Source organism: Trypanosoma cruzi, genomic scaffold (genome assembly GCF_000209065.1).
Source record: "Trypanosoma cruzi strain CL Brener 1047053517031 genomic scaffold, whole genome shotgun sequence".
NCBI lineage: Eukaryota > Euglenozoa > Kinetoplastea > Trypanosomatida > Trypanosomatidae > Trypanosoma > Trypanosoma cruzi.
This window is the reverse complement of record NW_001849514.1, coordinates 154,722-179,870: the sequence shown is the minus strand read 5'-3', so window position 1 is coordinate 179,870 and position 25,149 is coordinate 154,722. Positions and strand designations below refer to the sequence as shown.

Sequence of the window (25,149 nt, the reverse complement as noted above, 5' to 3'; positions counted from 1 at the left end):
AGTTTTTTGGCCGGTCATGCAGGAGGGTAGCGTCTTTGGGCCCGATGAGTGTGCGGAGTCTGGGGATTTTGACGCGGAAGAAACCACCGGGCCGTTTCGCATGGAGGGCAATAACACAAGTTTGGGACGAGAAAAACACGATTTGCCTGCAAAAAAAGCTTGCGGCGTGCCGCAGAATACACACCTAGTCAATAATGATGCCGATGCACCGTGTGAGGAGCCGTCAGTGAGGCCTCAGTGCATGGATGAGGTTGACGATGAGGAAAATGAGTTTGTGGACGAATTTGGTTTTGTGGTGGATAAAGAAGAGAAGGACAGGGAACTTCTTTATGTGAAGAATATGGACGGGAGAAAAGTGGTCCGTCGCGAAATTAAGTGGGCAAACATGGCTTCCGACTGGAGTAATGTGAACTCTAAGCGACACGCCAAGCTGAAAGAGCGGTGCCGCAAGGGAATACCGGCACGCTTCCGTGGCGTGGCATGGCAATTGCTGCTTGGGTCACACAAGCAAATGTCAGATGCCGCCAATCGAGGCACATATGAGTCTCTGTATAAAAAGGAACTTGCGGATCCGGAACTGACGAATACGATTGGTCGGGATTTGGCACGAACCTTCCCGACACATATTCTCTTTCGAGATGAAGGAGGCGTTGGGCAGACGTTTTTGCGGAATGTGCTCCATGCCTATGCAGCCGTGGATCCGGAGGTGGGATATGTACAGGGCATGGGTTTTGTTGTTGGTGTGCTCTCCACGCAGATGGGTGAAGAAGAGACATTTTGGGCATTGTATACGCTCATGTATGATAGACGATATAAGCTTCGCGATATGTACCGTCCTGGGTTTCCGATGCTGCAACAACTATTTTATCAGTTAAAACGTCTTATGGCTCGCTTTGTTCCCAAGGTGTATCATCACTTTGAGACGATGGGGGTCGACCCCTCCTTTTACGCCTCTCAGTGGTTTATGACATTGTTCGTTTACCACTTTCAGTTTCGTGCCCTGCTGAGGGTTTGGGACATTTTCATGAGCGAGGGATGGAAGGTAATTTTTCGTGTTGCAATCGCGTTGCTAAAATGGGAGGAAAAACGTCTTTTGGAAATGCATTTTGACGAGATTCTTATCGCGTTGAAAAGCTTGCACGAAGGGAAAGACCCGGACGCGATATTGCGCCATGCACATGAAGTTAAGTTTAAAACTTCCGAGTTGCAAGCGTACGGTGATGAATATTGGCGCGAAAAGAGAGCGGCGTAATTACGATACGCCATGCATGCATGCTGTTTTTTTTTTTTTTTTTTTTTTTTTGTAGCTTCTCCAATGTGTTTTTCACCTATGGGGAGCATCTGAGGTTGTTTTTTTTTTTTTTTTTTTGCTTTTTTGGATTGAACGCACTGCACCTGCACCCTTTAAAAGTCTCATGAATTTATTTCCTTTTTTTTTTCCCATGTCATTTATGAGGGGGTTTTCTTCACTTTATCTTTTGGAGGGGTTGGTTACTTTCACAATTGACAGGGTGTTTGGTGCTCCGATGGCGCACCCGGTTTCTGCCGACTACGAGGAGACGCTCGAAGGCGTTCAGGAGAAATTGTGGTATGCCTTGCCGTCCATTGCCAAGATGCGGGCCGATATGGCGGCAGCGGCCGAAAAAACCGCGGATGATGCGGCCGGTGACGCCCCGCAAGAGGCGTTGGTGGAAAAGGGTCCCGCCACTTCCGCCGTAAGAAAGGCCTCTGTCCCGTTTGCGGATATGCGGCAGCTAGTTGAGTCCCTCTTTATGGCTTGCCACACGAACCCTATCGCGGATGATGTTGAGAAGGGCGTCAAGGCACTTTTGGGCGACGCGGAGGGGGGAATGTACACATGGGACGATTTCCTTCAAGTCTTGAGAGACGTGGAGTCTTGGTGGTTGGAGTGGCATGACCCCGAGGAAAAGTGGCTGGCCGTGAGTGAGAAGCACCACGCAAGTGTCTTGAAGGAGTTGTTCGACTGCGTCACGCAAGACGTGGAGCCTTTCGGGCTGCTCCCGTGCCAAGAAGTTTTGACGGCGCAGTCGGTGGTGGCGCATTCCAAAACAATTATCACGCCGTTCGAGGAATTTGTGGAGTTTGTGAAGCCCCGTGAATTTCCGGAGATTTATGACACGTTGTGGGGGTTGCTTGTTCCAGAGGTAGAGGACTCAGGGAGCAGTGGCATACTTCCGGTTGAGCAATTCACGGTTTTTTTTAAATGGTTCTACCTGCAGGTCTTTACCAACGCCACTGAAGACTCTGCCGCTGTCGCGGCCCGCACAATGTGGATTGAACACTTAAACGCACAAGGCGTGATGAGTAAGAAACAGTTTGTGAGGGCTTGCCGCCGCATGTGCAGCATTTATAATCCCGAAGCCGATGGCACACAATGCCTAGAGACTTTTTTTCGTTCAAGCGCTGCAGCAATAGGGGAATCTGAACAGGCTCTTGGGATGATGGCAGTGTTTGAACATCGGTGGCCGCCCTCTGCATCAGGCCGCATGCTTATTGATCCGAAGGATTTATACGTCCCAGAGGAGTTGGACGAAATCAAACAAGAACAAGGATTGTACGACGCGGATGTTACTGCCAATCGTATCATTGTCTATGGCAGACGAGGTGTGGGGAAAACAGCTGTGGGTAAAGCTTTGGCAAAACGACTGAATTGTGTACATGTCAGTCTCGAGGATCTTGCTTTGGAGGCGATTGCAAAGGCAGGTGAGGGTGATGCATTGGGTGCCGAACTCCTCGACTGTGTGGATCGTGAGGCCAAAATTCCACTTTCACAGCTGAAATTGTTGGTGCATCGGAAGCTTTCGACAGACGAGGTATTGTACCGCGGTTATGTATTTAGTGACTTCCCTGTTCTTGGCGATGTGGAAGATGCGGATGTATTGGAATTTTTAAATGGATGCGGTATTCTGAACGTAATTGTGCCGAATATCCTTCTGCACTTGAGCTGTGATGACAACTTTTACCCGGAGCGCCTCGATGCCACGTTGGAGGAACGGCGTTTATTACATGAATCGGAGCAGCAGCTTCGTAAAGCTGCAGAGGAAGAACAAAAAGAGAGGGAAAACTTTCACAAGGCGTTGATTGATAGAGTGGAGCAGCTGCAAGGAAAGATCAAACGATACGAAGAACTCTCTGCTGCGGATGCCAACGTGGAGGACCCGGCAGAGTTGGAGGCAGCGAAGACTGCCGCCAAGGAAGCCGAAAATGAACTGCCAGAGGCAATAGAAGCACAAAAAAAGGATGCAGAGAGGTCTACTGAAATGTCACCCGAAAGTGCCGAACGTGAGAAGCAGATAAGAAATTTGGCATTAATGCGAATTCTAGAGCGGTCTCTTGTGGGAGACGAAAAACGAGGCAAAGAGATGTACGTAACGGACCTTCCATGTTTTCAGGGGATTGTGGAGCGTCTTCATTCGGTGGGCCGCTGCTTAACGGTGGGCTGCACGTCCTTGATTGAGGACACGGTTGCGTATGTTGTGGAGACGCTAATGCTTCAGCCATGTGTGTTGCCACAGGACCTCACCGCCGAAAGCCGACTGCCGCCAATAACAACAAAACCGGAGCAACAACAAGGGGAGGAGGATTCAATTTTAATCCTTGAAAGGGAAAATGAGATGAAACGGGCGGTAGAAAAAGCCGCTGCAGAACTGGGGGTCGCTTTTTCCACGCGTTGGAAGCGCTTCTGTCCGGTCACTTTTGCAGAGTGTGGGGTTTTGGTGGAAGGAGCAGCGAACTACGGTTGCGTGTTCCGACGGCGGCTCTACCATTTGGCATCTGAGGTGAAGCTTGCCAAATTTAAGGCGAACCCACTGCCGTATCTTTCTCCGACACCGCTCGACAGGGAGCCAATCCTTGTTTTTCCCATTGCACAGGGGCGAGACGCCGCTCAGTCTCTTCCAACTTCAACGGTAACGGAACTCGTCCGACTTTTGCACGAGCGCCTGGAGCTCACACCGATAGAGTTTAACGAGTTTGTCGCCCTATGGGATAAACATCGAAATCTGAAGGAATTGCGTGAACAGGCACTCGCTGCACGGGCGAAATTTGAGCTAGCGGAACGAAAACTACGCGCAGACCGGTTGAAAAAACGCAAGGCCGCCCTTAAAAAGAAGGAGAAAAAAATAAAACAAACTTTGAAAAACAAAAAGGGACGCAGGAGTACAGCGGCTGAGGCCCCACCGGTGGAAGAGGAGTTTAAGGGCTGGGAGAAGAGAGCCGAGGGTCCCGAAACGGCTACGGTGCGTATTGAAAAGAAGATTACTGAGCAAATGCATCGTCAAAAGACATTTGTTCCGATTTTGGTACATGCCTTTGAAAGCATGTCGATGGACGCTGTGGACCGGCTACTTGGCGAGGGAGTGTTTCCTGAAAAGGTTGTTGTATTGCAGTACGAGCGGCCGTCGGAAGAGCACTCCAATGCTGCATCTCCGTCTGTGGGGGAGGATGGTGAGATGAGTGAGACGGGTATGGAGGAAGTACCAATGCCGCAGCAGATTCTTCTTAAAAAGCTAGAAAATCGCATGCGAGCCGGGTCCGGCGATAAAGATGACTCAACTCCCACTCAAATCTTTACAATTCATCGCTTGAATGCAAACAAAAAGGACGCGCAGACTTTGACCGCCGAGATTCTTCAAATTGTGTGCCCCGGCATGGCACCAGTCGAGGACGGTGTTGTGGATGTGGAACTTGGGGAGGTGGAGGATGAAGGAACAGAGGCGGAGTTGGATGAAGACGAAGAGGGCGAAGAGGGCCTTGGACCTGAGGTGGCGGATCCGGCTGCGCGGCCGGGTAAAAGGTTTCTGAATCAATTTGGTACCAGGTTACAGTACTGTCCTGTGACACTGTACGAAAAGCGGTTACTTTTATGCGGCAAAAACGAGTTATGTTCACAGTATCAAGGTAAATTGTATGTTTTTTCCTCAGAAGAGGCAAAGGAAAAATTTGAGCGCAACCCGTTACTTTACATTGGGAGGCCAACTCCAACAATACCGCCCCGTTTGTGGATAGTGGGATATACAAAAAGCGGCAGAAAGACACTCGGAAGGAAACTTCATGAGCAATACCATGTGCCTTTTTTTTCCTACGACCGACGTTTCTTTGAACGCTGCGTTGAGGCTGCACGTAAACCCGGTGGGGAGGTCGTTGATGGGATCGCCATAACTGAGCAAGGCAGTGAGAATTCATACCTTGCCCTTGCCGAGTCTATTTTGAAAGAATTGCGGGAATTTGACGCCGAACAGGAACGATGCATGAAACTGCGTGAAGAAGCAGAGGCAGTAATGGAGCGCCGCGAGAAGCATGAGGAAGAGGATGAAGAAAATGAAGAGGATTTGGACGAAGAGGCTGAAGCCCGTTTGCAAGAATACCTTGAATTTGAACCAGAAGCCAATGAGGACCGCGAGGTACGACTGAGCGAGGCCTACCTGAAGATTGCCAGTTGCGTGACGCACATTGAGCCGTTCGAGTCTGAGGGCTACATTATGGTGTGTCCGCCATTTTCCGAGGGAGACATCGAACTTCTGTTCTCCACCGGATGTATTCCAGAGTCGACGGTGAAGTTGGAGCTTTCAGAGGAGCTCTTCTTTGCATATAAAAAGGAGGCTCGTCGGGCTTCTATCGCCGTGTCTGAGGAACCTCGTGTTGTCGCCGGTTCACAAATGGAGGTCTTAAAAAAACTGTCAGAGAAGGAGCAGCAGAAGAAAGAACGTGAGTTGCGCAAGTGGCGCCGTCGTCACATTGGCAAGGATGATCCTGAGTCTGAACTCGAGGATGAGGAGGATGAGGACTTGCCATCTGGAGAATTGAGGAGGAACGGGAATTCGGATGCTGGTGCCAATGAGGATGACGAAACGCAGTCCCTTTCATCGTTCCGAAATATGGAACAAGATGCTCTTGCCGAGTTTGAGGAGTCCATCGCAGATCGCTCCGTGAATGCGGTGGCGCTGAATGGCGACCTTTCGCCAAATGCCGTCTTTCGCGCTGCCACCCGACAGCTTTCTCGATTTCTGGAGCACCGCCGTTCTCTGTTATATGCTGCAGAAGTTGTTCGATTTGATGTCGCCACGGAAATGCTGGAGTCTGGCGAGGCACTCCTTTCCTATTTTGGGTACACCGATCCGGTCGCCCTGTACGACGAACGACATGGGGTGAGACGTATTTGTAAGTGGATGCCAAATGGCACAGGCTTGGAACCTGAGCCATCCACGGAAAATGCAGAGAAGCCATCAGCTGCAGTGAACACAAAAGCAAATGACGGAAACACAGCGTCGAACGATGATGCGGAGGCGGTTGGAAACCACTCCGAGGAAGTATTGGAGCCATCACACATGGAAGTCTTATCAGAAGAGGATTTGGACGACGAGGAAATGAGTGAGCATGACGATGAGGAAATGGAAGAGATACTCGATGCTCATGAACGAAGAAAACGATTGGATTGGCTGCGTCGATGTCAGCGAGTGGCTCTTTTTTGTGGCCGTCTGTACTTCTTTGAAAATGAAGCGTCTCTTATTCGATATCTGCGTGATCCATTGCTGTTTGTGGAACAGCCCCCGCCATTGCCACGACCCCTGAGTAAACCTGTTGTTTCTGTTTACGATGGGAAAGCTCTGTTATCCAATCAGGAAGGCTTAAAGCAGCGATGTACAGCCAATCATATTGCCTTTAACCTTCATTGCCCATTGGTTTCGCTTTCAAAACTTTTTTCTTGGGCCGCGATTCACGCTCCTTTGCTTTCTCTTTCGCGGCGCGCCATTGATGCTGTGCTTACTGGTTCTTTCGATGATGCGTTGGTTGCGGAGCTACTGGCGCATCGTCTTAATGCAGGGGACGCCAAGAAGAGTGGTGCGGTGTTGCTTAACTTGCCAAGGACAAGGGAGCAGTACAAACTTCTGGGAGAGCGCGAATTAAGAGTAGACAAAGTTTTTATCTTTGACGAGGCAAATTATACGGATGTGACGTCGCTGATGACGTCCACGGCAACGGTTACTGTCTCCTCTTTACCCCCTCCAGATTCCATTGCTGCCCTTGCTGAGATAACAGAGTGTGTTGACGTGTTTATTAGGAATGAAGGCCGCGCGTCGTTGAGTTCCACAAGAGGGTTCCCAATGAATATGGAGAACACTTACCATACGACAGCAAACGTTGAGAAACACCTCGGGCCATATAAATGGTACTGTCCCTACAGCTGGTCTTTGCATGGGCTCTTGGTAGATCAGCATGAGATCCGTCTATACGGAGCCAGTTTTATTGGTCATTACTACTACTTCTCGTCAAAAGAATACTTACAGCACTTTCTTCTTCATCCTGGAGAACGGACCACACCACCGGGGTTGACGCCTTTGCCGAGTGCCCTTCCTTCTCGGATGCCGCCTGGTACAGAGTATTCCTTGGAATTACTTGGGTGTTGCCCTGTCACTCTGTGGGACACGCGGGATAAGAAGGGACTCCGTGGAGTGTTGGAGCCGGTGGCAAAAAAAGGGGATTCGCGTTATGTTGTGGAGTATGAGGGTCGCCACTACGCAATGATTGACGAACATTCATTAAAGCGGTTCTTGATGTGTCCGTGGAAATTCCTTGAAGGAGCAAGGCTGCCTCCTTCTCGCAAGGCACCACTTCCCGAGGGCCAGACAATGTCGACAATTGATGAGGAAACATTTATGCGACGTATCCTCTATGACCCTGTTGCATATGCTCTAATTGCCGTGGCTAAAGCGCGACCAAAGTACCCTGGCCTCTCCTTGGAGGAATCTGCCTTGAAATTTATGGCGCTTCACATGAAGTGTTTTAATGAGAAGAACACTGCCATACAAGCGGAACAATACAAGGCAAACTTTGAGACATTTTTGAAACGCGCGACGCTTTACAGATCAATGACGGAGGCCTCCGAGGACGTGGTGAAAGACGAGGAGTTCTTGAAACTGTGCAAGGAATGGGAAATGGCTTCCGACAAAACGCATGGGGATGTGTCTGGCCTGGTACATCTGCGGTCAGTAGATTGATTTAGGTATCGAGTCCATGAATGACGTCATTTTGTTCTTTTTTTGTTTGCTTCTTTCATTTTTTTTACCATGTATATATAATGCCAGTGGCCATGTGGACGTTATTTCTATTTTACTTTACATATTCTTATATATTTTTTGTTTTATTGTTTTTAAAAAGTGTTTCGCGTGCAGCTTCACTATCCTCTTTTTTTTTTTTTTTTTTTTTGATCCCGTTTGCTTAATTTGTGCGGATCATCAAGTAATTAGGCCGGGGGATATTCTCGGGGATGAAGTTTAGGCTGCGGTTGCCAAACAGTTCGCAGCCGGTGACGTTTGATGTGGAGGAGACCACGCCGTGGATTGCGTTTCTGCACGGTGTGGAGAGCCGGTCAGGCATCGTGAAGGAGCGCCTGCGGATCCTCTCTGGATATCCACCTCGAGTTGTAGATGCGGCGGATGCGGACTTGGTGGGGAGTCTGTTTAGGCAGGGAGACACACTCATTGTACAGGAAGGGGAGGCAACAGTGGTAAGGGGTTTGACAAGGGGACGCTACGTCCCTCCCGCCCATGATAAATGGCATTTTATTCGTCGTATTTGTCCGTCCGATAATTCTTGTCTGTTCCATGCTGCCGCGTATGTGTTGCGAGAGAAGAGTCGAACGGACGGACCCAAATTGCGCGAGGAATGTGCCGCTGTCGTCTTGGCGAACCCCGACTACTTTAATGAGTTGTTACTTGAGCGGCCGAATAGCGAGTATGTGCAGTGGATCAGGCAACCCACTTCATGGGGCGGGGCTATTGAATTAATTATCTTGAGTTTTTTGGCGCAAACGGAGATTATAGCGTTGGATTTAGAATCGGCTCGAATGGAGCGTTTTGGACAAGACATGGAATATACTGTTCGGGCATTTGTTGTTTACACGGGACGGCACTACGATGCTATCGCCATGAATCCAATGTACAATTCACCCAGAGAGAACGAGGACCAGGTGCTTTTCAATGTGCGTGATGAAGGTGTCATTGCTCGAGCTGAGCGCTTTGTGTTGGAAGAGGCAGAGAGAATGAAGCAATGAGAATGGATATCGATATGAAGGGAACTTCGAGAATCAATCCTTTCTTTTTTTTTTTTTTTTGTTTGCTGTTTTTATTTCCAGCAAGGCATTATACGCACATATATATATATATTATGTATGTTGTGTTTTTACTTTCATGTTATATTTTTGACAAGGTGAGTTTTTTTTTTTTTTTTTTGTTGGTGCTTTTGCCAATTTGCATTTAGTGCTTTAATCCGCAAAAAATTTTTTTTTTTTTTTTTTTTTTCATTTCCCGTTATTTTTTTTTGTTTGGTTTGTAAAAAGAAAAATAAGACCGGGAAAAAGTGTTTGCATGTTTTTTTTCTTTTTTTTCCTTCCCTCTGCCTGCCTGTTTTTTACGTGTGCGCTTGTGTCTGTTTCCCCAACGCATATTGTTGACTTTTCCTTTTTTTTTTTTTTGTGTGTGTGTGTGTGTGTTTCTTTGTATCCGGGGCAGTGTGAGGGTTCTTTGCTTCTTGTGCCTTTTGAGCGGCCCTGTGAGGGAAGGAAGCCCCAGCAGCAGGAACAAAGAGGGCTGGAATTAACGCTGGAAGAGAGACTGGAGGGGGTGTGGGGGGAGGGTAAGACAGGAACAGTCATCCCTCCCAAGGGAGCAATAAGCGGAAAGGAGGGAGTGCGGGCACTTTGACTATTTTTATGAATGAGGGGTCACCAAAGAAGGGCAAGAGCGGCTTTATATCGCCCCTCAATCGCACAGCAACAAGTGTGCATCGGGAGATGCCGCTGAGCGAGGGACGTGAAACGGAGTTGGCCCTCATCGCCGCGACCCTCGCGAATAAGCAGCTTCAGGTTTCCAAGTTGACCTCCGCTTATTATGTAAAGACCAACCACAAGTTGGTGCAGGAAAATGAAAAGCTGGAGCATGAGCTGGAGGAGAAGGAGAAGGAAGACTTCACAGTTATGGAGGCCTTGGAAGATCGTATGAATGCGGTGAAGTGCGATAATGCAGAAATGAAGGAGAAGCTGACTGCTGCACGGGATTCTGCTTGGCGTGATGCGATGGAGGAGATGGCATCGATGCAAGAGAGGTTGGAGGAAAGTGAGTATCACACTTCGAGTTTGCAGAAACGAATAGAGTGGCTGGAGGAGGAGCTTGCGAGTGTGGATGCCTTTAGGGAAGCCCGTGACAAACATCAACGCGAGATGGAAAACCTAAAGAAGGAATACACGGAGGAGCAAGACAAACACGCGCGGGATTCTCACTTACTCCGCATGCAGTTAATGGAAGAGCGGGTGCGAATTCGGGCGGAGGAGCAGCTACTTAATAGGCGACACGAGGAAGACGTCCGCAAAATGGCTATGGAGCTCCTCACTCAAAAGACACGCGACGTGGATGAGGAGAATCAGCAACTCCTGGAAGAAAAAATTTTCTTGTCTGAAGACGCAAAGGCGGCACGTGATGAAGCAGATGCTTTAAGGCAGGAAATTCATAAGCTGCGTCAGAATGCTGCAATGGCGAAGTCAGCAGAGGAGGAGTTTACCGCGCACGCGGTGCGCCAAAAGCGAGAAATAACATTGCTCAGAGAACAGGTAAAAACGACGGAGGATAACCTCAAAGCGGTAGTAGAGAGCTACGAACAACGCATACAAAAACAGGCTAGGGAACATGCCGCTGCCTTACGACGACTGACGCAGGAGCGGGACGAGGCAAATTGCTTCGCCGAAGGTCTTCGTCGCGAGCTTGTGAAAATGCGATCCCTGTCGCGGCAGATGGTGGAGCGACGCACCGAGTTGGAGATGTTTTTCCACGATGCTTTGGCACAAGTTCGCCGGGAGATGTTGGAGGAGCGACGGGGAGGCACACGTTATATTGGCCACCAACACCCCAATTCATCCTCTTTCCAGCGAACTGCACCGCGACTGAAGGAGGGCGAGTGTGAATTGATGTTGATTAGCAACCGTCGTTTGCGACTGTCATTGCCGCCGCCTTTGCAAATTGGCGGTGGTGGGAGCAACACCACGTGGCATAGCAAGGAGTCACCGGCTGGTGATGGGAATATGGGCGGACCTTCTCTTCCACTGATTACGTTACCAAAGGAGGAACTCGCTGTCACACGGAGTAGCCGCCTCATTCCTGCAAAGGAATGGCACTACAACGAGGGCGGTGCTTTGACAACCCGCTTTCTTCCTTCTTCAGAGGAGCCATTGTTTGCACATTCAGACCTCTCTTGTATCCCCAACGCCCCCAAGCTAAGGGATCTCCAGTCCATTGAAATCTCACAGTTGAGTTGGAAAGACAAGGAGCGGGTCCTGCAGATCCTCTTCAAACAACTTCAGGGGAAATCCAATTCCTCAAAGGCGGAACAATGTAAATCAACGGGCGATACGGGTGATTTGGTTGGCGGTGTGGTTGTGAATTCGGAGACGCATACGTTTCTTACGGAGTAGTTGCGGTGTGGGGAACACGAAATTTGTAATGGGTGTTTGTTTGTTTGTTGTTGTTGTTGTTGTTGTTGTTGTTGTTGCACTTTCAAGAGGGATTCTGCTCGGCAGTTTTCTCTCCATATACGTGTGTGTCTTTCTCTCTCTCTCTATGTGTGTGTGTGTGTGTGGAGGGAGAGAGAGAGAGAGGAAGTACTTATTTTCACCAATTAAATTTCTCTTATGTGGTTTTGTCTCCCCATGTACAAGCTTCAAGTCGTTTGTCTTTTTGAGTGCGCACCTTTTTTTTTTTTTTTTTTTTTCTTTTTTGTGGTGTCCCTACAACTTTTCTTTCATGTTGGTGCCTTTTTTTGTTGTATTTGCTGCACTCGGTTCTCTGCGGACATGTCTCAGGCGGGTTATATTGTTGCGCGGCGAATTTGTGTGATTATAATTTGCTTTTACTCTCTTGGAGAAATAAATACTTTTATACGTGTATGCAATTGTTATTTGTTTTTCCGCGGTAGGGCATAAATTCTCGGCTTTTTTTTTTCTTTTTTTGCGTGTGTGTGTTTTTCTCTTTTTATCTCGTTACTTCTGCGTCTGTAACATGTATCTTTTTTTTTTTTTTGTTTGTTTGTTTTCTTTTCTTTTTTTTTTTGCTCTCATTGTGTAACTTGTTATGGGAAACGAAGGCGGTGAGTATATGATCCCCGTGGCCGGTCGACGAAAGGGCCGCGCACCGCCACCGCCCGCAACGGCCTCTGGAGGAGAACCCGACTGGCTCTTTGCGGAGAATGTTGCCCCGGCAACTGGCAGCTCCGCACCAAATCCTGCACTCCCATCCGTCCCCTTCGCTCATGACGCGCTCTCGTTTCTTGATTTTGAGAATGAGACGTCTGCCCCCACGGCATTGTCGCACGGTGCCGCGACACCCGCATCAGGAACAGCGGCACCAACACCGGCCCAAGTGGCACCCTCATCACCTTCTCTTTGGAACCAATACGAGTTCTTGCAGAGGGAGTTGCAGGGGACCCAAGAAGAACTGATTCCGTATGAGAATCGTATCAAAGTATTGGGGAGGGGCGAGGACGCTCTGTGCCAAGAGGTGAGACGCTTGGAAAACGACGTTTGCGGGAAGAGGGAAGAGGTGGAACGCGCAGCTTTGCTTCGGACGGAGCTGGAAGAGTACTTGGAGCTGCGAAGGCAGCGGCTGCGGGAGGAGACGGATGGCTACCGTAGCCAGGACCTCATAAATACTTCTAATACTCTTCAAATGAAGTACGAGAGTGACGTAGCACGTTTAACGACGCTTACGAAAGAAAAGGAAGCATCATTGCGTGCCGTAAAGGAGAGACATGACGCCGCGGAAGGGGACGTCCGCGCAACAGAAGTGCATGAGCGAGTTCTTGCCCAGCTGCAAGAGACACTGAAAAAGGCTATACATGAGATGGGAAAAAGTGTGTGTGTGCGCGTTAAACCATTTCTTATTGGAAGCATACGAGAGATATTCGTGCAGTCTGCTCAACAGCGTCTAGACATTCTCTCCAATGATCGAAAAAGAAGATGTGACGAGTGGGAAGCGTTCCAACAGAAAATGAAGGAAAAATTTTGTAGATTTCAGGAGGAGCGGCGTTTGAAGCATCAAACTAGATTTGATTCTGCATTGGCTCATGCAGTGACAAAATTTCGAACGGCTCTTGATAATCGTCTTACTACGTCAGCACAGAACTTTGCGGAGAGACAACGGATCATCACGGCTGAGACATGCAAATGCACGCAGCGCGCCATTGAAGAAATGGTTCAAAGATTTAGAGAGGAGTTGAAGGCTGTGGAAAAGAAACAATGTGAAGAGCTGAAGCGCGCAGTGAATCAATACGCCGCCGAGCTCGCTCATCATTCCCGACTCTACGCTGCAGAGAGAGAGGCAGCAGTTGGTCGGCGAAGCCGGTATGGGGAGGAAGAGCAGGCGAATTTATCTGTACCCCCCGCGTACAAAGTTGTTGAAGAGAAATTGAAGATTTTGGGGGCGCGGGTGGAACAGTTTCGACAGTCGGTGTCATGTGATGTACAAGAAGTCACTAGTATGACCTTCCACCTTGGAGGCAATACATTTTCTTCCAATGAGAAGGCCTTGATGTTGGAAGAATGCGAGCGAAATACACGTGAGCTCAGCGAGCGACTCGACGCTCAGTGGCAGCGATACAGGGCAGCTGTAGCTCCTCTGGAACAATGTGTCAGCTCCATGGCTGATGTGCTGCGGGAGGGTCGTGTGAAAGTGGCTACCATGCATCAGGGAACAGAGTCTGTGTACCGAGCATGGAGTCAAGACGTGAGGCGTGAGCTTTTTTCGTCTCTTACTTCGTGCGGAGTATCCTCGGATTGTGAGAATGTACGGAGCGGTGTTGAGTGCATGACACAAGTGATGGAGAACTTGTTGGCGCAGTTAGACCCGTTGACGGCGGCTCACGCTGAAGGACGTGCACAACAGAGACGCTTTTGGATGAGCATGAAGCAGGAGATTGGGGCGCTAGATACACAACGGGGTAATTTCAACAATGCACTCAATGCCGTATTTGATGCATACGATCGCTTGTCCCGTGTGGAGGCGGAACTACAGGCAAGGCGTACCACGTTGGATGTTGCGAAAGACGATCTTGTGGCTGCCAAGCAGCAATTTGACAAAGAGAGGGCTGAATTTAGAGCACGGCTAAAGGAGACGCAGCAGATTGGGGCGGAACTGCGTCACCAGGCGGCGAAATGGGGAAAAAAGAGTGTCCCCGGTGCCTGCATGGAGTACTCACCTCAGGTTTTGCGTGACATGACATTAGAGAGTGCATGTCGGGAGAACGCGCCCCGAACGCCGTCGAAGGGGTTACTTCATTCACAACGCCAGCGAAGACCGAGGCAGCACCCTACATATCGGGACGAGAATTTGACACAATCCCCGTGCCCTCCTGCAGGGGAGGGTGAAGCGGCTCACTTCGGAAAAAGTGAGAATTTGATGAATGTTGTCAGTCTTTTGACTGTAAATAACCCAAATTTGCAGACTGAGCCGTACCGTGGGCCGGACTCGCGTGAGGGGAGAAGGCAGTCCCTTGGCTCAAGCTATGCACCGTCATCTGATGCCATGCACGCTGGTGGGGGAAGCAGCACCAAGTCTCTTACCACGCCTTCTACATCCAACTCTTGAGGCCGGTTCCGGGTGAAGCTACCCGGAAGAAAATAAATTCACTTCTCTATTTCACTCTCAGTTTTTGCATTTGTCTTTTTTCCATGCTCGGTTGCGATTGTGTTTTCAACCGTGCTGTTTTTTTTTTTTTTATCTTGATTATTATTATGATTATTATCGTTATTTGCGTCAAAATTGTTTGAATTTTTATCCGTTTTTTTTTTTTTTTTTTGTTGTTGTTCTTTCGGTGTTGATCATATTAACCTAAAACTGCGGCGACGATGACGACTACGCCCTACGCCGCGACACCACGCAAAAGAACGAGAAAAAAAAACCGACGACATCAAATTATTATTATTATTATTATTATTAGAGTTTAAAAGAAGGAAAGAAGGAGAAGGATAAAGAGGGAGAGGGGGAAGAGGCTTCTTTCCTGTGACACAGCTCTCTTCACCATTGTGTTACGGCACTCATACACCAATGATTTCGTTAAACTTCACACTCTACCGTTTAGTGTGCGATGTGACGACGTACACTGGGCTATTTGCTCCGGATTCCGAGGGTCGCCGGATTCAGGACACATCTGCCTTTGTCTGTTGCTGGTGTCGAGTTCCCCGACAGCGCTCGGCGACATCTATTGAACCGAGTGGCTGCACCCCAGAGGCTTTTTTCAAGTCTCAGGGGTCGGACATGGTTCTCAGCTTCCACAGTGCCACAGGGAGTATTGAGATCGACAGCGATACGGAGGTCATCGCCTTCAAGATGAAGCCTGTCAGCTACTTTGGCGGTCCTGCTCCAGTGGTGGCAAAGGGAACATTGGACCCACTGCCGTATATTGGAAAACCGGCGAAAAATTACGCCATCAAGCTGCGCGAGGCTGCCGGGCAGGTAATCGGCAAGCTTCTTTTTGCACTGGAGGCAAGGGAACCAGAGCCTGAAAACAAAGGAGTACCAGTGAAAGAACTCCGCCTACGTGGCATAAAACGTGCGGCGTCTGTTAACAAATCTAAATCACCTCCTGATAGCAAACAGAGTGCAGACACCCAGGACCACCTACTCCCGCAACACCGTCATTATGATACTGGCAATGGCAACGCGTTTCAAAGTCAAATACAATCTCATAAACAAGAAGTTATTTCCCTTTCTCCGCCGAGTTCTGCAGGGACTCGACGTAACTCCTCGGTACTTTTACACGATCGCCATGACAATAGAAGAAACACGGCAACTCTGGCGGATGTACCTATAATAAGTCAATCATGTACTCCAGGATCTCGGTATATGGAGATTGTTATTGAGAAGATTGCTGTGAAGAATGAGGCAATTAACTTAAATAATCCAGCACCATTGCTTTTGGGAGGGATTTATTACCTAAAGACGCGATACGGCGGGATTACTTCGAGTACACCATCTGTTCAATGTCAAAGTCCGAGGGAAATTAAATATTCGCACCGTGTAAAATTTCTTGAGGCACCTGGTAAATCCGAGAAGCTTCGTTTCTCCCTGTGGGAAGATGACCGTCAAGTGGCGGGATTTTCACTGGACCCTGTCAAGTTCTCTGTGCCTCCCGGCGTTTGGAAGGAGTACTCCATTCCGTTTTGCTACTATCCGACGCAACAGGCAATCTCCCTGGAGGTAGCTGTGCGCCGTGTCAAGGCTGCCGAAGAGAAGTTAGTCAACAAGAAGGAAGAGAATGAGGAGAAAATTGATGTGTCTATCGTGAAAAATGCAACGCCGTCTTCAGAAGCCAAGAAGCCACCAACTCAGCCTACATCTGAGGCGACGAAGGTCGCGGAGCAGAAGTCTGAGTCTTTTCTCACGGTTCTGGGTACTCAGGATGGGATTCCTGCCTCATCGAGTGGCTTTTCCCCTGCGGAACCAATGAGTTACCAGCGCATAAACTCAGCAAGGGGCTACGTACAGAAGGGATATTTGGATTCCAATGTACGACAAAGTCACTGGAGGAATGCTGTGCCACAAGACGAGAAGGATAACTCAAGAGAAGGACCCACACCATTAGGACCTCAACCAATACAGCGTGATAGAAGCCTGGGGGATGCTGACGCCTATACACCCTATTCCATCTCGGAGAATGATCAGCGAGGTCTTCGTGTCCGTGCTGGAGAAGCCGCCATTACGGGACGGACTGAACGGGACGGAGAAATGAATGGCGTCAATCGAATGCAGTCATTTTTGGATCAAATTGCTTCTTCTGATCTGCGTTCTTTTTCTGCCACACGGCAAGCGGCGCAAGGAATGGAATTGCCGAGAGCGTCTTTGAGCCACCGCAGCATCGCATCCAAGAGAATGGAAAATGGCGGGAATTTGAGGCGAGACGAACGTGACGCCACGCCTTTGCGCAATCGTTTTTTCTATACCGCAAGCTCCAACCGAAAAGAGGAGAGACCTCTCTCCGCGTGTGGCACAAGTGGCAGCTCTACAAGGGAGCGTTTCTTGCAGATGCGGTCCAAATCCTTGAACGCCAATTCTGACGGTCCAAGGAGTGATGTGGCGTCTCTTAGCGACATCACAAATGGCTTTGAACGAAAGGCACATTCACTGAGCATCCGAGGTGGTAGTTTTACAACGCCGCGCCCTTCGCTAATGAAAGAATGGCTGGAGTGGCGTGAGCAGAGGGCCTCTGCTCAAGTGTCTCGGGCAGGGTCTGTGCATAGTGCCTTTAGCCGAAATGACTCAGTTGATTCCATTGCATCTCGTAATCGAGCAGTAAGTCCACTTCCAACGAAGTCGTTTGCTCATTTGTCCGAGCAACGACCATACCAGCCGCAATATGTTCGGCGGTCGTTGAGCAGGAGCTCCGCCACAAATGGGCGACCACCGCTGCCAATCCGCTGATCGGCAGAGGGAGGAAAAATGAAAATGGAGGATATATATATATATTTATGTATATACACGGAAGGTGTATAGAAATGTAGAAAAGATAGTACGGACGAAAAGAAAAAAACAATTTAGAAGAAGAAGAAGACTTTCTTTTACTCCCTTGCCTTAAAAGGGACGAGGGAAAAACGAAATGGGCTGTGAATAAATCAATTATACATTTATAGAGAGAAATAAAGGTCGAACGGTCATTTTTTAAGGCCAATTTATTTTATTTTATTTTATTTTGTTTTTGTTTTTTGACGTAAACGCCATGTGTATGTGGTGGCCCCCATATTTATAGAGCTATTTATATGTATCGTTTCATTTTGTTGTTGTTGTCTCTCTCTTCCTTTTCCTATTTTTGTGTGGGAAAACTCAAATTGCTGCATTTCCCTCGAATTCGCGTGTCTTTTCACATGATTTTGTGATACGTTCCGAGGTGGTTTTCTCCTTCTTTATTTTTCTATTTCTCCCCTTCTTGTCTGAGTTGTTGTTGGCGCCAATAGGTAATTTGGCGGAAAGCAACGAAAAGATTGAAGTAAAATTCAAGTAGAGCGATATAGAAGTGGAGAAAGGTGGACAGTAACAAGGAAAGGGAAAGGGGAAAACGGGAAATAAGAAGTCTTCTTGTTTGTAGACTCTCCACAGAACACTGGATTATTCTTTTGGCCGTTTATTTGTGTTTGTGCCCAGTATAAATTGGAGAACGGCGCACAATGTGCTGCGACAGTGAGGCAAAGAATCCAGATAATTGGAGGCTCTATCACTTATTGGGGCTAGAACAACCTGTGACGGCAAAACAGGTGCAGTGGACATTTCGGAAAGTCACGCTGCGTCATCATTTTTACCAAGCCTATCTTGTTCTCTCTGACACGGACCGCAAAAGTCTTTACGATGCACTTGGCGAGGATGCAGTGGGTTTTATCCACAGCGGGAGTTGGGGTCCTCTGTTACACTTGCTTGGTTCTAAGGCAGCCATTGGTTTTTATTTTGGTTCCACGGTAGTGGCTTTTTTGGCGCTGCTTCTTTTTTTCATTTTCCTGGGTGTTCGTGTGGATGATCACGTAGCTTGGTCATGGACGGCGGTTGCTGTCCCACTTTTTGTTCTGGTCATCGTGGCACTACTTATTACGGCCTTCGCCGCCATTGTAAGTTTGTTCTGGAGATCCACGTGGGAAGAAGGCATGCACTATGTCGATCGAATTCCAGCCGTCGGTAATTTTATTGCAGTAGTATGTTACACCATTTTTTGTTTTTTGGTTGTGAGTGCCGTGGGGAATGGCCATGTGGACTCGTCTGCGAAATTTGCAGCATATTTTTCCCTGCCTATTATAGCTGACGTGGTGTACTATTTGTCTTCTTTGGTATGGCGCTGGCCGCGTCGTATACGGTTGCAGATGGAAATTGGTCTAAATAATCCTAGTTGTTTCTTGTGCTACGGATTTTTTTTTCTGGGACTTATTTATCCATGTATTTCGATTGCGCAATGGCTTTTGATTGGCCGCCGAATCGACCGAAGTATTGAGAGTAGCTGGTATGTTGTTTTTATTCCGTTTTGTTTCCGCGCTGCCTTCCGTGTGCTGGAGGCTTATATGCGCAGCAAGATGAAGTGGACCATCGGTGTCAAAACAGTTATGGGAATTACGTTTGACACGTTGGGTGCATTTTTCTTTAATGGAATGCTGCTTGTCTCACTGTATTTTGTTGCCGTACGCATCACGCGAGGGAAGGAAGAAGTGCAGATGCCTCTGGCACTGATTCCTGTTTACGCTGCTCTGTTGTACCTTTTGTGCGCCATGTTTTTCACTGTCGTTTATCTTTGGGGAAAAAATGCCGACAATGAGCGTGAGGAGCGGCTAAACAACTTGAAGTGGATCCCGACGGAGCTGTCGAAGGATCGTCAGGGCGGCCCGATGCTTGTACGCGACTTTGACAGGGGCGCAGACGACGCAAGCTGGAACGATATTGAAGACGATAATGGGTCATCTTTGGTTTTTCATGGAAGAAACGGAGAGGGAACTGAAAATTACGATTACTTTGAAAGCGTCACAGATGAAGACCTTCTTGACGAGCACCACGGTGACGAGGCTCCAAAGACACCGTACGGAGTTTCTGCTCCACTCGACGAAGACGTCGGGCCTTACTTTGGGAGCCACACCCCAACCGCGACGGACAGTGAAATGGCAAGACGACCACGGGGAGGGCCTGTGCATCATGACCCGCTTAACCTCGAAAGGCATGGTGACGACCTCGATAGCACAGAGAGCGACAATGGTGAAGAGGAGGAATATGATGAAGAATACACGGACGATGATGATCGTATAGGGACATTGATGTCCTCCTCTCCCACTTCCAGTGCCTTCTTCACATCAAGCAACCATTCCGCGGGACGCTGAAACAGCACATAATTATTTTTCTCTCTTATCCAGGAAAAAAAAAAAAAGAAGAAAGAAATTTGAGGAGCAGCCTCATTTTTGTGCCTAACAGATGAAGGTATGTGCTGGTGCTAGCAGTTCTGGGATGTTTTTTCTTTTTTTCTCTTTTTTTTTTTGTTGTTGTTATTTTGTATGTGTAGCGGTTTTTTTTTTTTTTTTCCTGGAAGGCGCGAGCAATTTACGGGAAAATTAATAAATGCGAAAAAGAAACAAAAGATGGAAATTTTCTGAGACTTGACGAGTTAGAGACATGTCTCACGCAACTTTTTAGAGAAATAATAGGGGAAAGTGTGTGAGGTTGTTGGAGAAGGAATCGAGAGAGAATTGCTATGTACATCTGTTTTAAAAGCTAAGCAGGCGAATGATTTGGTGCGAATTGTATAGTTTTTAATCTGTGTATTTTTATTTCTGTATGATTCATGTCTATAACTGGCTTTTTGTATGTTTTTTGTTTTGTTTTTTCTTTCGCAAGGGCTGAAAGTCTGTTGTGTCTTGACAGTTGTCGTCCATTAAGCATTGAAGGCAGGCACAACCAATGAAACGAAATTGATGGATATTCGGACATGTTTATGTATATATGTATGTAATTCTTTGTGTATTTGTTTGTTTGTGGTGGCACCTTGGTGTGTTGGTGTCCGGGGAAGGGGGTTCGGATCAACGGATGGGGCGTTGGTAGGGAATGAGAGGGGGAGAGAGGGCGAGTGGCGCGGCCAATGGCGAAGCAGCTGCGGTTTTTTAAAAAGCTTTATTATTTTCTTACTGATTTTGTACGTTTTTTTTTTTTTTTTTTTTGTTTTTTTGCAGCTCGAAAGTGACGGCGCATTTTTTTTTTTTTTTTTTTTGGCGAGCAGTGTGTTGACGCTCCCCCATCTTGCCCTCCTTTTGCGCCCACTGTCAGACATCATGTCCGTTCCTTCCATGTGCCTCATTATTTGCACTTCTTTTGTTTTTGCCAGCCAGTCGGGATCTGCAGCACACAAGCCTGGGCAGCACAAAAAGTTTTTTTTTCTTTTCTTGTGTGCGTGTGTGCCACACTCCATCGTTCTCCGCGTTTGTCGTTTTGGTGTTTTTCGCGAAGAATTGCGCAGGATGGCGGTGCAGGGCGCAGCAGAAATGTTTAAGGCCTTTTTTCAGTCAAAAGATGAGAATATGAAGTCATTTCTTTGCTCCTTTGTGGAGCTTTCGGCGGCGGAACGCGCCCTTTTGGTTTTTGGCGAACAAAAAGGTGAAAAACCGGGTGGCACTGCGATGGAGTCGCATGCGGATGCAGAGATGTTCACGGCGATGGTGCGGAACTTTCGTACTGACGCACAAAATGGTAATGACGATAATACGGCGGTTGCTAGCATCAAAAAGGATGGCGCTTCCAGTGGCGGTGCTGGGAAAGACCGTGAGGGTTTAATGCAGGCACAGCAGCACGCAACGTCTTTGCACCTGGATGGCACTGAATTGGAGGAAGAAGTGCTGGATGAGTCGAAAGCGCTTAAGACGTCTGCAATGACGGCCTTCTTAAATTACGGCCTTGCGGACGTTGTAACAACGTTTGACAACTTTATTGGTGGTGAGACTGAAGCGGAAATTGCATTGACTAAAAAACCGTCGATAGCCGAGAAGGTCATGGATCACCGATCATCAGTGGAAGAGACGGGGCCGGGCGGAACGACTCCTGCGGAAAGGAGTAAAGAGGACGGGAACATCGTTGTTGATGAAGGGACCACTTCCGCTGTGGAAGGTGTGCAGTCCGACTGGGATGCCTTGCGTGAAGGAGGCGGGGATGATAATAGTGACTATGACGATGACGATGATGATGTAAGCTTCAGTGACGTTGAGCTGCCAGGGCTCGTAGTGAGTGCCACATTGGAGGAACTTCCCTTGAAAGCTCAGCGGTGTGGCGTTTTTCTTTCTGCAACGGACCTTGAATTGCTGCGGGACGACGATGACGAAGAAGTGCAGCTGTTTGTCATCGATCCCTGTTTTGACTACGACGCCGACCCTGTTGGTAGGGCGGCGAGAACACACCCACCATATCTGCGCCTGTGATGCATGCGCCGCATTTCATTTTTTTTTTTCTGTTGCTGTTGTGTGCGTGTCCGTCAATTTTTTTTTGTTTCCCAGATGGTCTTTGCCCGGTGTTTCGTGGGAGGTGCGACTTTCCTGTTAACCGCCGTTGGCTTTTCTTTTCCTTTCTCTTGAAGAGAGCGTGCACAACCGGGACGAGGCCGCAGAACGGCATTAAAAACAACAACAACAACAACAAAACGAACCAACAAAAGGGAGGGGAGGGGAAAGGATAAAATAATAATAATAATAATAAAGGGAACTCAAGCGAATAAACGGAAAACAACAAAAACACAAAAACAAAAAGAGAAATATCATAATTATTGATTATTTTACATAGTTTACGTACATCAAGCATGCTTAAGGAAAAGAAATTGGCCATGGCGATGATGCTTTTGTACTGCATTCTTTTGCCTGTTATGGCGTACTTCTCCTGGAAGTTTATAAATAATACAGGGCTGACATTTACCGCTCCAAAAAAAACAATAGTCTATGATGCGATGCAGACGGCAGAGTTGTATTTTCCTCATCAGTTGCCACTTGACCCCTTGTATATGCTATTAACATCTCGTAATAAATCCAAAAGCATTTTAGAGGACCCGCACTTTGAACCCTTTTGTGAGTATCTTGTGGATCAGGTAAAAAACAAGAGTAGTCCTTTCTTTGGTGTTGTAGAAGGCGTGGATGGATTTTGTACCATTCCGAATTATAGTTCTTTGCGCTATCACCTTATTGGTGGGGATCATAATGAGTCAAGTTTGATAACCATCATTTTGTCATCTTCAGTGGATAGTCGAGATGTACTTCCAACGATCGTTTCTGTTGTTGATACATGGTGTGATTTAAATGATGCGCAATTTACCCGGGAGTATACCGACAAGAGATTGATATCACGCGACGCGACGGGTGGTATTGTAGGGGATTTGTTCCGCGTTGATGTCATTTCCATTCCAATGGCATTTATGGTGTTGGTATATTGTGTGGGCTCGGTGCGGTTGTTGTTAATTCCATTGTTTACACTTCCTTGTACCGTATCGATTGCGTTTGGCATCATGTATCCGATTTCGTTATGGATGGAGGTTTCATCCTTTGCGCCGGAGATGACTCTTGGTGTGGTTGCAGCTCTCTCGATTGATTATTCTCTTTTCATTCTGACGCGTTTCCGGGAGCAGGTGACGATCCAGGAGCTTCTTCTCGGCCGAAACCCAAAAGCGGAGTTGGAGGTGGTGAAAAATACTGCCACAATGTCGGCAGACATTATATGTGTGTCGGGGATAGCGGTTTCGTTGGCTGTCGGAATTTTAGCCCTTCTTCCCGTTCTTTTTCTCTCCACGATTGGATTGACAATGTCCATCACCGTTCTCTGCGCCGTTTTTGTGAGCCTCACTGTGCAACCTGCTCTCCTATTGATTTTCTACGACTTCTTTGGACATCCTCCCACATGGAACGAGGTTTGGCACAAACTGCGTACGTGCTGCGGCTGTGGGAGTTCTCTTCCCCCAGACTCTTTACGCACAGACACCGATGAGGACGCATCTACGGCTATGCCACAAGACCCATTGCTTGTGGATAGCGAGATGTCGCGTTCAGAGCTTGAGCTACTTGAATACGAGGGACAAATGTCATCGTATTGGTTTAAAATTGGCCGGATGTCTTTTCGCCATCCGTGGATTGCAGCGGCGATAGTTCTTATTCTTGGTGCACCTTTTTTTTACTTTGCACTGCAGCTGCGGATGGACTTTAACGTTTTCACGCAAATTCCACGGAACAGTCACCATGGGAATGTTTTGAGACGAATCCAACATGACATTGGCAAGGGATCTTCTATTCCATTTTACATTCTTTTTTCTGTCCGTGGGACGTATGACATTTCGTTTTGGAAAACGAATGAGATGACAAACACGATAAAATCTGTCATTGAAGATATTGTAGCAACCACAGGGCAACCGTACTCGTCGATTATATCGCCTAATATGATTATGAAAAACGAGGGCGATGCTGTTTATTGGCTGAATTCGTGGGAGTCGTTTCTGCTTTATTACACAAATAAAGAATATGAATATCTTTTTAAACGAACTGTTTCTTTTCCAGGAAATAAGGCGGCTTTTATTTTTGTTACACCTCCTGTAAATCCCTTTGGTGCGTCTGCTAATCGATACCTGAATCAAATATATGATGTCCTTAAGAAGCACGCATCAGCGAATGTTTATTTTGACTATGGTATCCTCGGAGCGAGCAGTGCTTCATGGGCAATTATGAATGAATCACTCGATTTTTTTCCATTTCAGATTGTGGTTGCATTGGGTGGTATTTTCATTATTATTATGGTCATTTTTCGTTCTTTATTTTTGCCAGTTCGCCTCATTGCAACGGTCATTTACACAATCGGCGTTTCATTTGGAGTGGGTGTCGTAGTATTTCAGTACAACTGGCTTCATCCAGTGTGGAAGGCGTTGGATGGTGTAGGGAATTTTTGCTTTTTAATTCCTTTATTTGCATTTTTATTTCTTTCCGCCCTTTCTTTGGACTATGATGTGTTTCTTACGACACGCATCATTGAGTTTAAGAAGAAGGGCTACAACGACGAGGCTGCTATAGCGAAGGCAGTGTGGAAGACCGGCCCCATTATATCTTTTGCTGGTATTATAATGTTTCTGACTATTGGGTCAATGGCTTTTTCGTCTGTTATGATGTTGTCCCAGTTTGCTGTGGTTTGTGCGACTGCAGTGCTTTTAGATACTTTTGTAGTGCGACCATTATTTGTTCCTGCATTGATGGGTTTAGGGTTTGGACGCAGTTTGTGGTGGCCGCGCCGGTTTCCTGAGCTGAAGCGTGATGTACACGACATGCGAATCGACACTACTGACACTTCAGAAGGACTTTTTATCGAGGAGGAAGTGGATCGCGAAGCGGCTTTTAGAGTAGAAAATGTGCGTGAGGAGAGGGTTTTTAAGCCAGAGAAACCCAATCAGCGGTCTTCCGCTCTTGCTCCGGGTGATGACTTAAAGAAGCATTGAGTATTTATTTAGCGTTGGTTGTTGCTTTTTATTATTTATTTATTTATTTATTTATTTATTTATTTTTTAGCGAGATTCTCTCTTTTTTTGCCCAGCGAAAGTATTAATACATTTCATGGTTCTTTTTTTTTTTTT

At 47.5% G+C, this 25,149-nt stretch overlaps 9 protein-coding genes across 9 annotated transcripts, besides 18 other annotated features; all 9 read left to right on the top strand.

Moving 5' to 3' along the window:
- Window positions 1–25,149: part of a sequence feature (heterozygous, Esmeraldo-like haplotype) that runs on past the window's edge.
- Tc00.1047053508723.80 (rab-like GTPase activating protein, putative) lies at window positions 17–1,252 on the top strand (the record flags this gene model as incomplete). Its single annotated transcript, XM_808061.1, has 1 exon — window positions 17–1,252. One exon carries the CDS (start codon window positions 17–19, stop codon window positions 1,250–1,252), a length of 1,236 nt encoding a protein of 411 aa, XP_813154.1.
- Window positions 1,279–1,303: a microsatellite.
- Window positions 1,351–1,377: a microsatellite.
- Tc00.1047053508723.70 (hypothetical protein, conserved) lies at window positions 1,416–8,018 on the top strand (the record flags this gene model as incomplete). Its single annotated transcript, XM_808060.1, has 1 exon — window positions 1,416–8,018. The coding sequence occupies one exon, from the start codon at window positions 1,416–1,418 to the stop codon at window positions 8,016–8,018; it is 6,603 nt and encodes a 2,200-aa protein (XP_813153.1).
- Window positions 8,206–8,226: a microsatellite.
- Tc00.1047053508723.59 (hypothetical protein, conserved) lies at window positions 8,288–9,073 on the top strand (the record flags this gene model as incomplete). The annotated part of the gene is made up of 1 exon (XM_808066.1): window positions 8,288–9,073. One exon carries the CDS (start codon window positions 8,288–8,290, stop codon window positions 9,071–9,073), a length of 786 nt encoding a protein of 261 aa, XP_813159.1.
- Window positions 9,114–9,150: a sequence feature (A-rich).
- Window positions 9,299–9,345: a sequence feature (A-rich).
- Tc00.1047053508723.50 (hypothetical protein, conserved) lies at window positions 9,731–11,482 on the top strand (the record flags this gene model as incomplete). The annotated part of the gene is made up of 1 exon (XM_808059.1): window positions 9,731–11,482. One exon carries the CDS (start codon window positions 9,731–9,733, stop codon window positions 11,480–11,482), a length of 1,752 nt encoding a protein of 583 aa, XP_813152.1.
- Window positions 11,527–11,559: a microsatellite.
- Window positions 11,758–11,785: a microsatellite.
- Window positions 12,073–12,116: a microsatellite.
- Window positions 12,138–14,648, top strand: Tc00.1047053508723.40 (hypothetical protein, conserved; the record flags this gene model as incomplete). Its single annotated transcript, XM_808058.1, has 1 exon — window positions 12,138–14,648. One exon carries the CDS (start codon window positions 12,138–12,140, stop codon window positions 14,646–14,648), a length of 2,511 nt encoding a protein of 836 aa, XP_813151.1.
- Window positions 14,709–14,871: a sequence feature (A-rich).
- Window positions 14,975–14,999: a microsatellite.
- Window positions 15,108–17,480, top strand: Tc00.1047053508723.30 (hypothetical protein, conserved; the record flags this gene model as incomplete). The annotated part of the gene is made up of 1 exon (XM_808057.1): window positions 15,108–17,480. One exon carries the CDS (start codon window positions 15,108–15,110, stop codon window positions 17,478–17,480), a length of 2,373 nt encoding a protein of 790 aa, XP_813150.1.
- Window positions 17,728–17,755: a microsatellite.
- Tc00.1047053508723.24 (hypothetical protein, conserved) lies at window positions 18,221–19,900 on the top strand (the record flags this gene model as incomplete). Its single annotated transcript, XM_808067.1, has 1 exon — window positions 18,221–19,900. The coding sequence occupies one exon, from the start codon at window positions 18,221–18,223 to the stop codon at window positions 19,898–19,900; it is 1,680 nt and encodes a 559-aa protein (XP_813160.1).
- Window positions 20,028–20,055: a microsatellite.
- On the top strand, window positions 20,489–21,979 carry Tc00.1047053508723.20 (hypothetical protein, conserved; the record flags this gene model as incomplete). Its single annotated transcript, XM_808056.1, has 1 exon — window positions 20,489–21,979. The coding sequence occupies one exon, from the start codon at window positions 20,489–20,491 to the stop codon at window positions 21,977–21,979; it is 1,491 nt and encodes a 496-aa protein (XP_813149.1).
- Window positions 20,712–20,781: a microsatellite.
- Window positions 21,713–21,749: a microsatellite.
- Window positions 22,177–22,196: a microsatellite.
- Window positions 22,234–22,253: a microsatellite.
- Window positions 22,354–25,014, top strand: Tc00.1047053508723.10 (hypothetical protein, conserved; the record flags this gene model as incomplete). The annotated part of the gene is made up of 1 exon (XM_808055.1): window positions 22,354–25,014. The coding sequence occupies one exon, from the start codon at window positions 22,354–22,356 to the stop codon at window positions 25,012–25,014; it is 2,661 nt and encodes an 886-aa protein (XP_813148.1).
- Window positions 25,046–25,079: a microsatellite.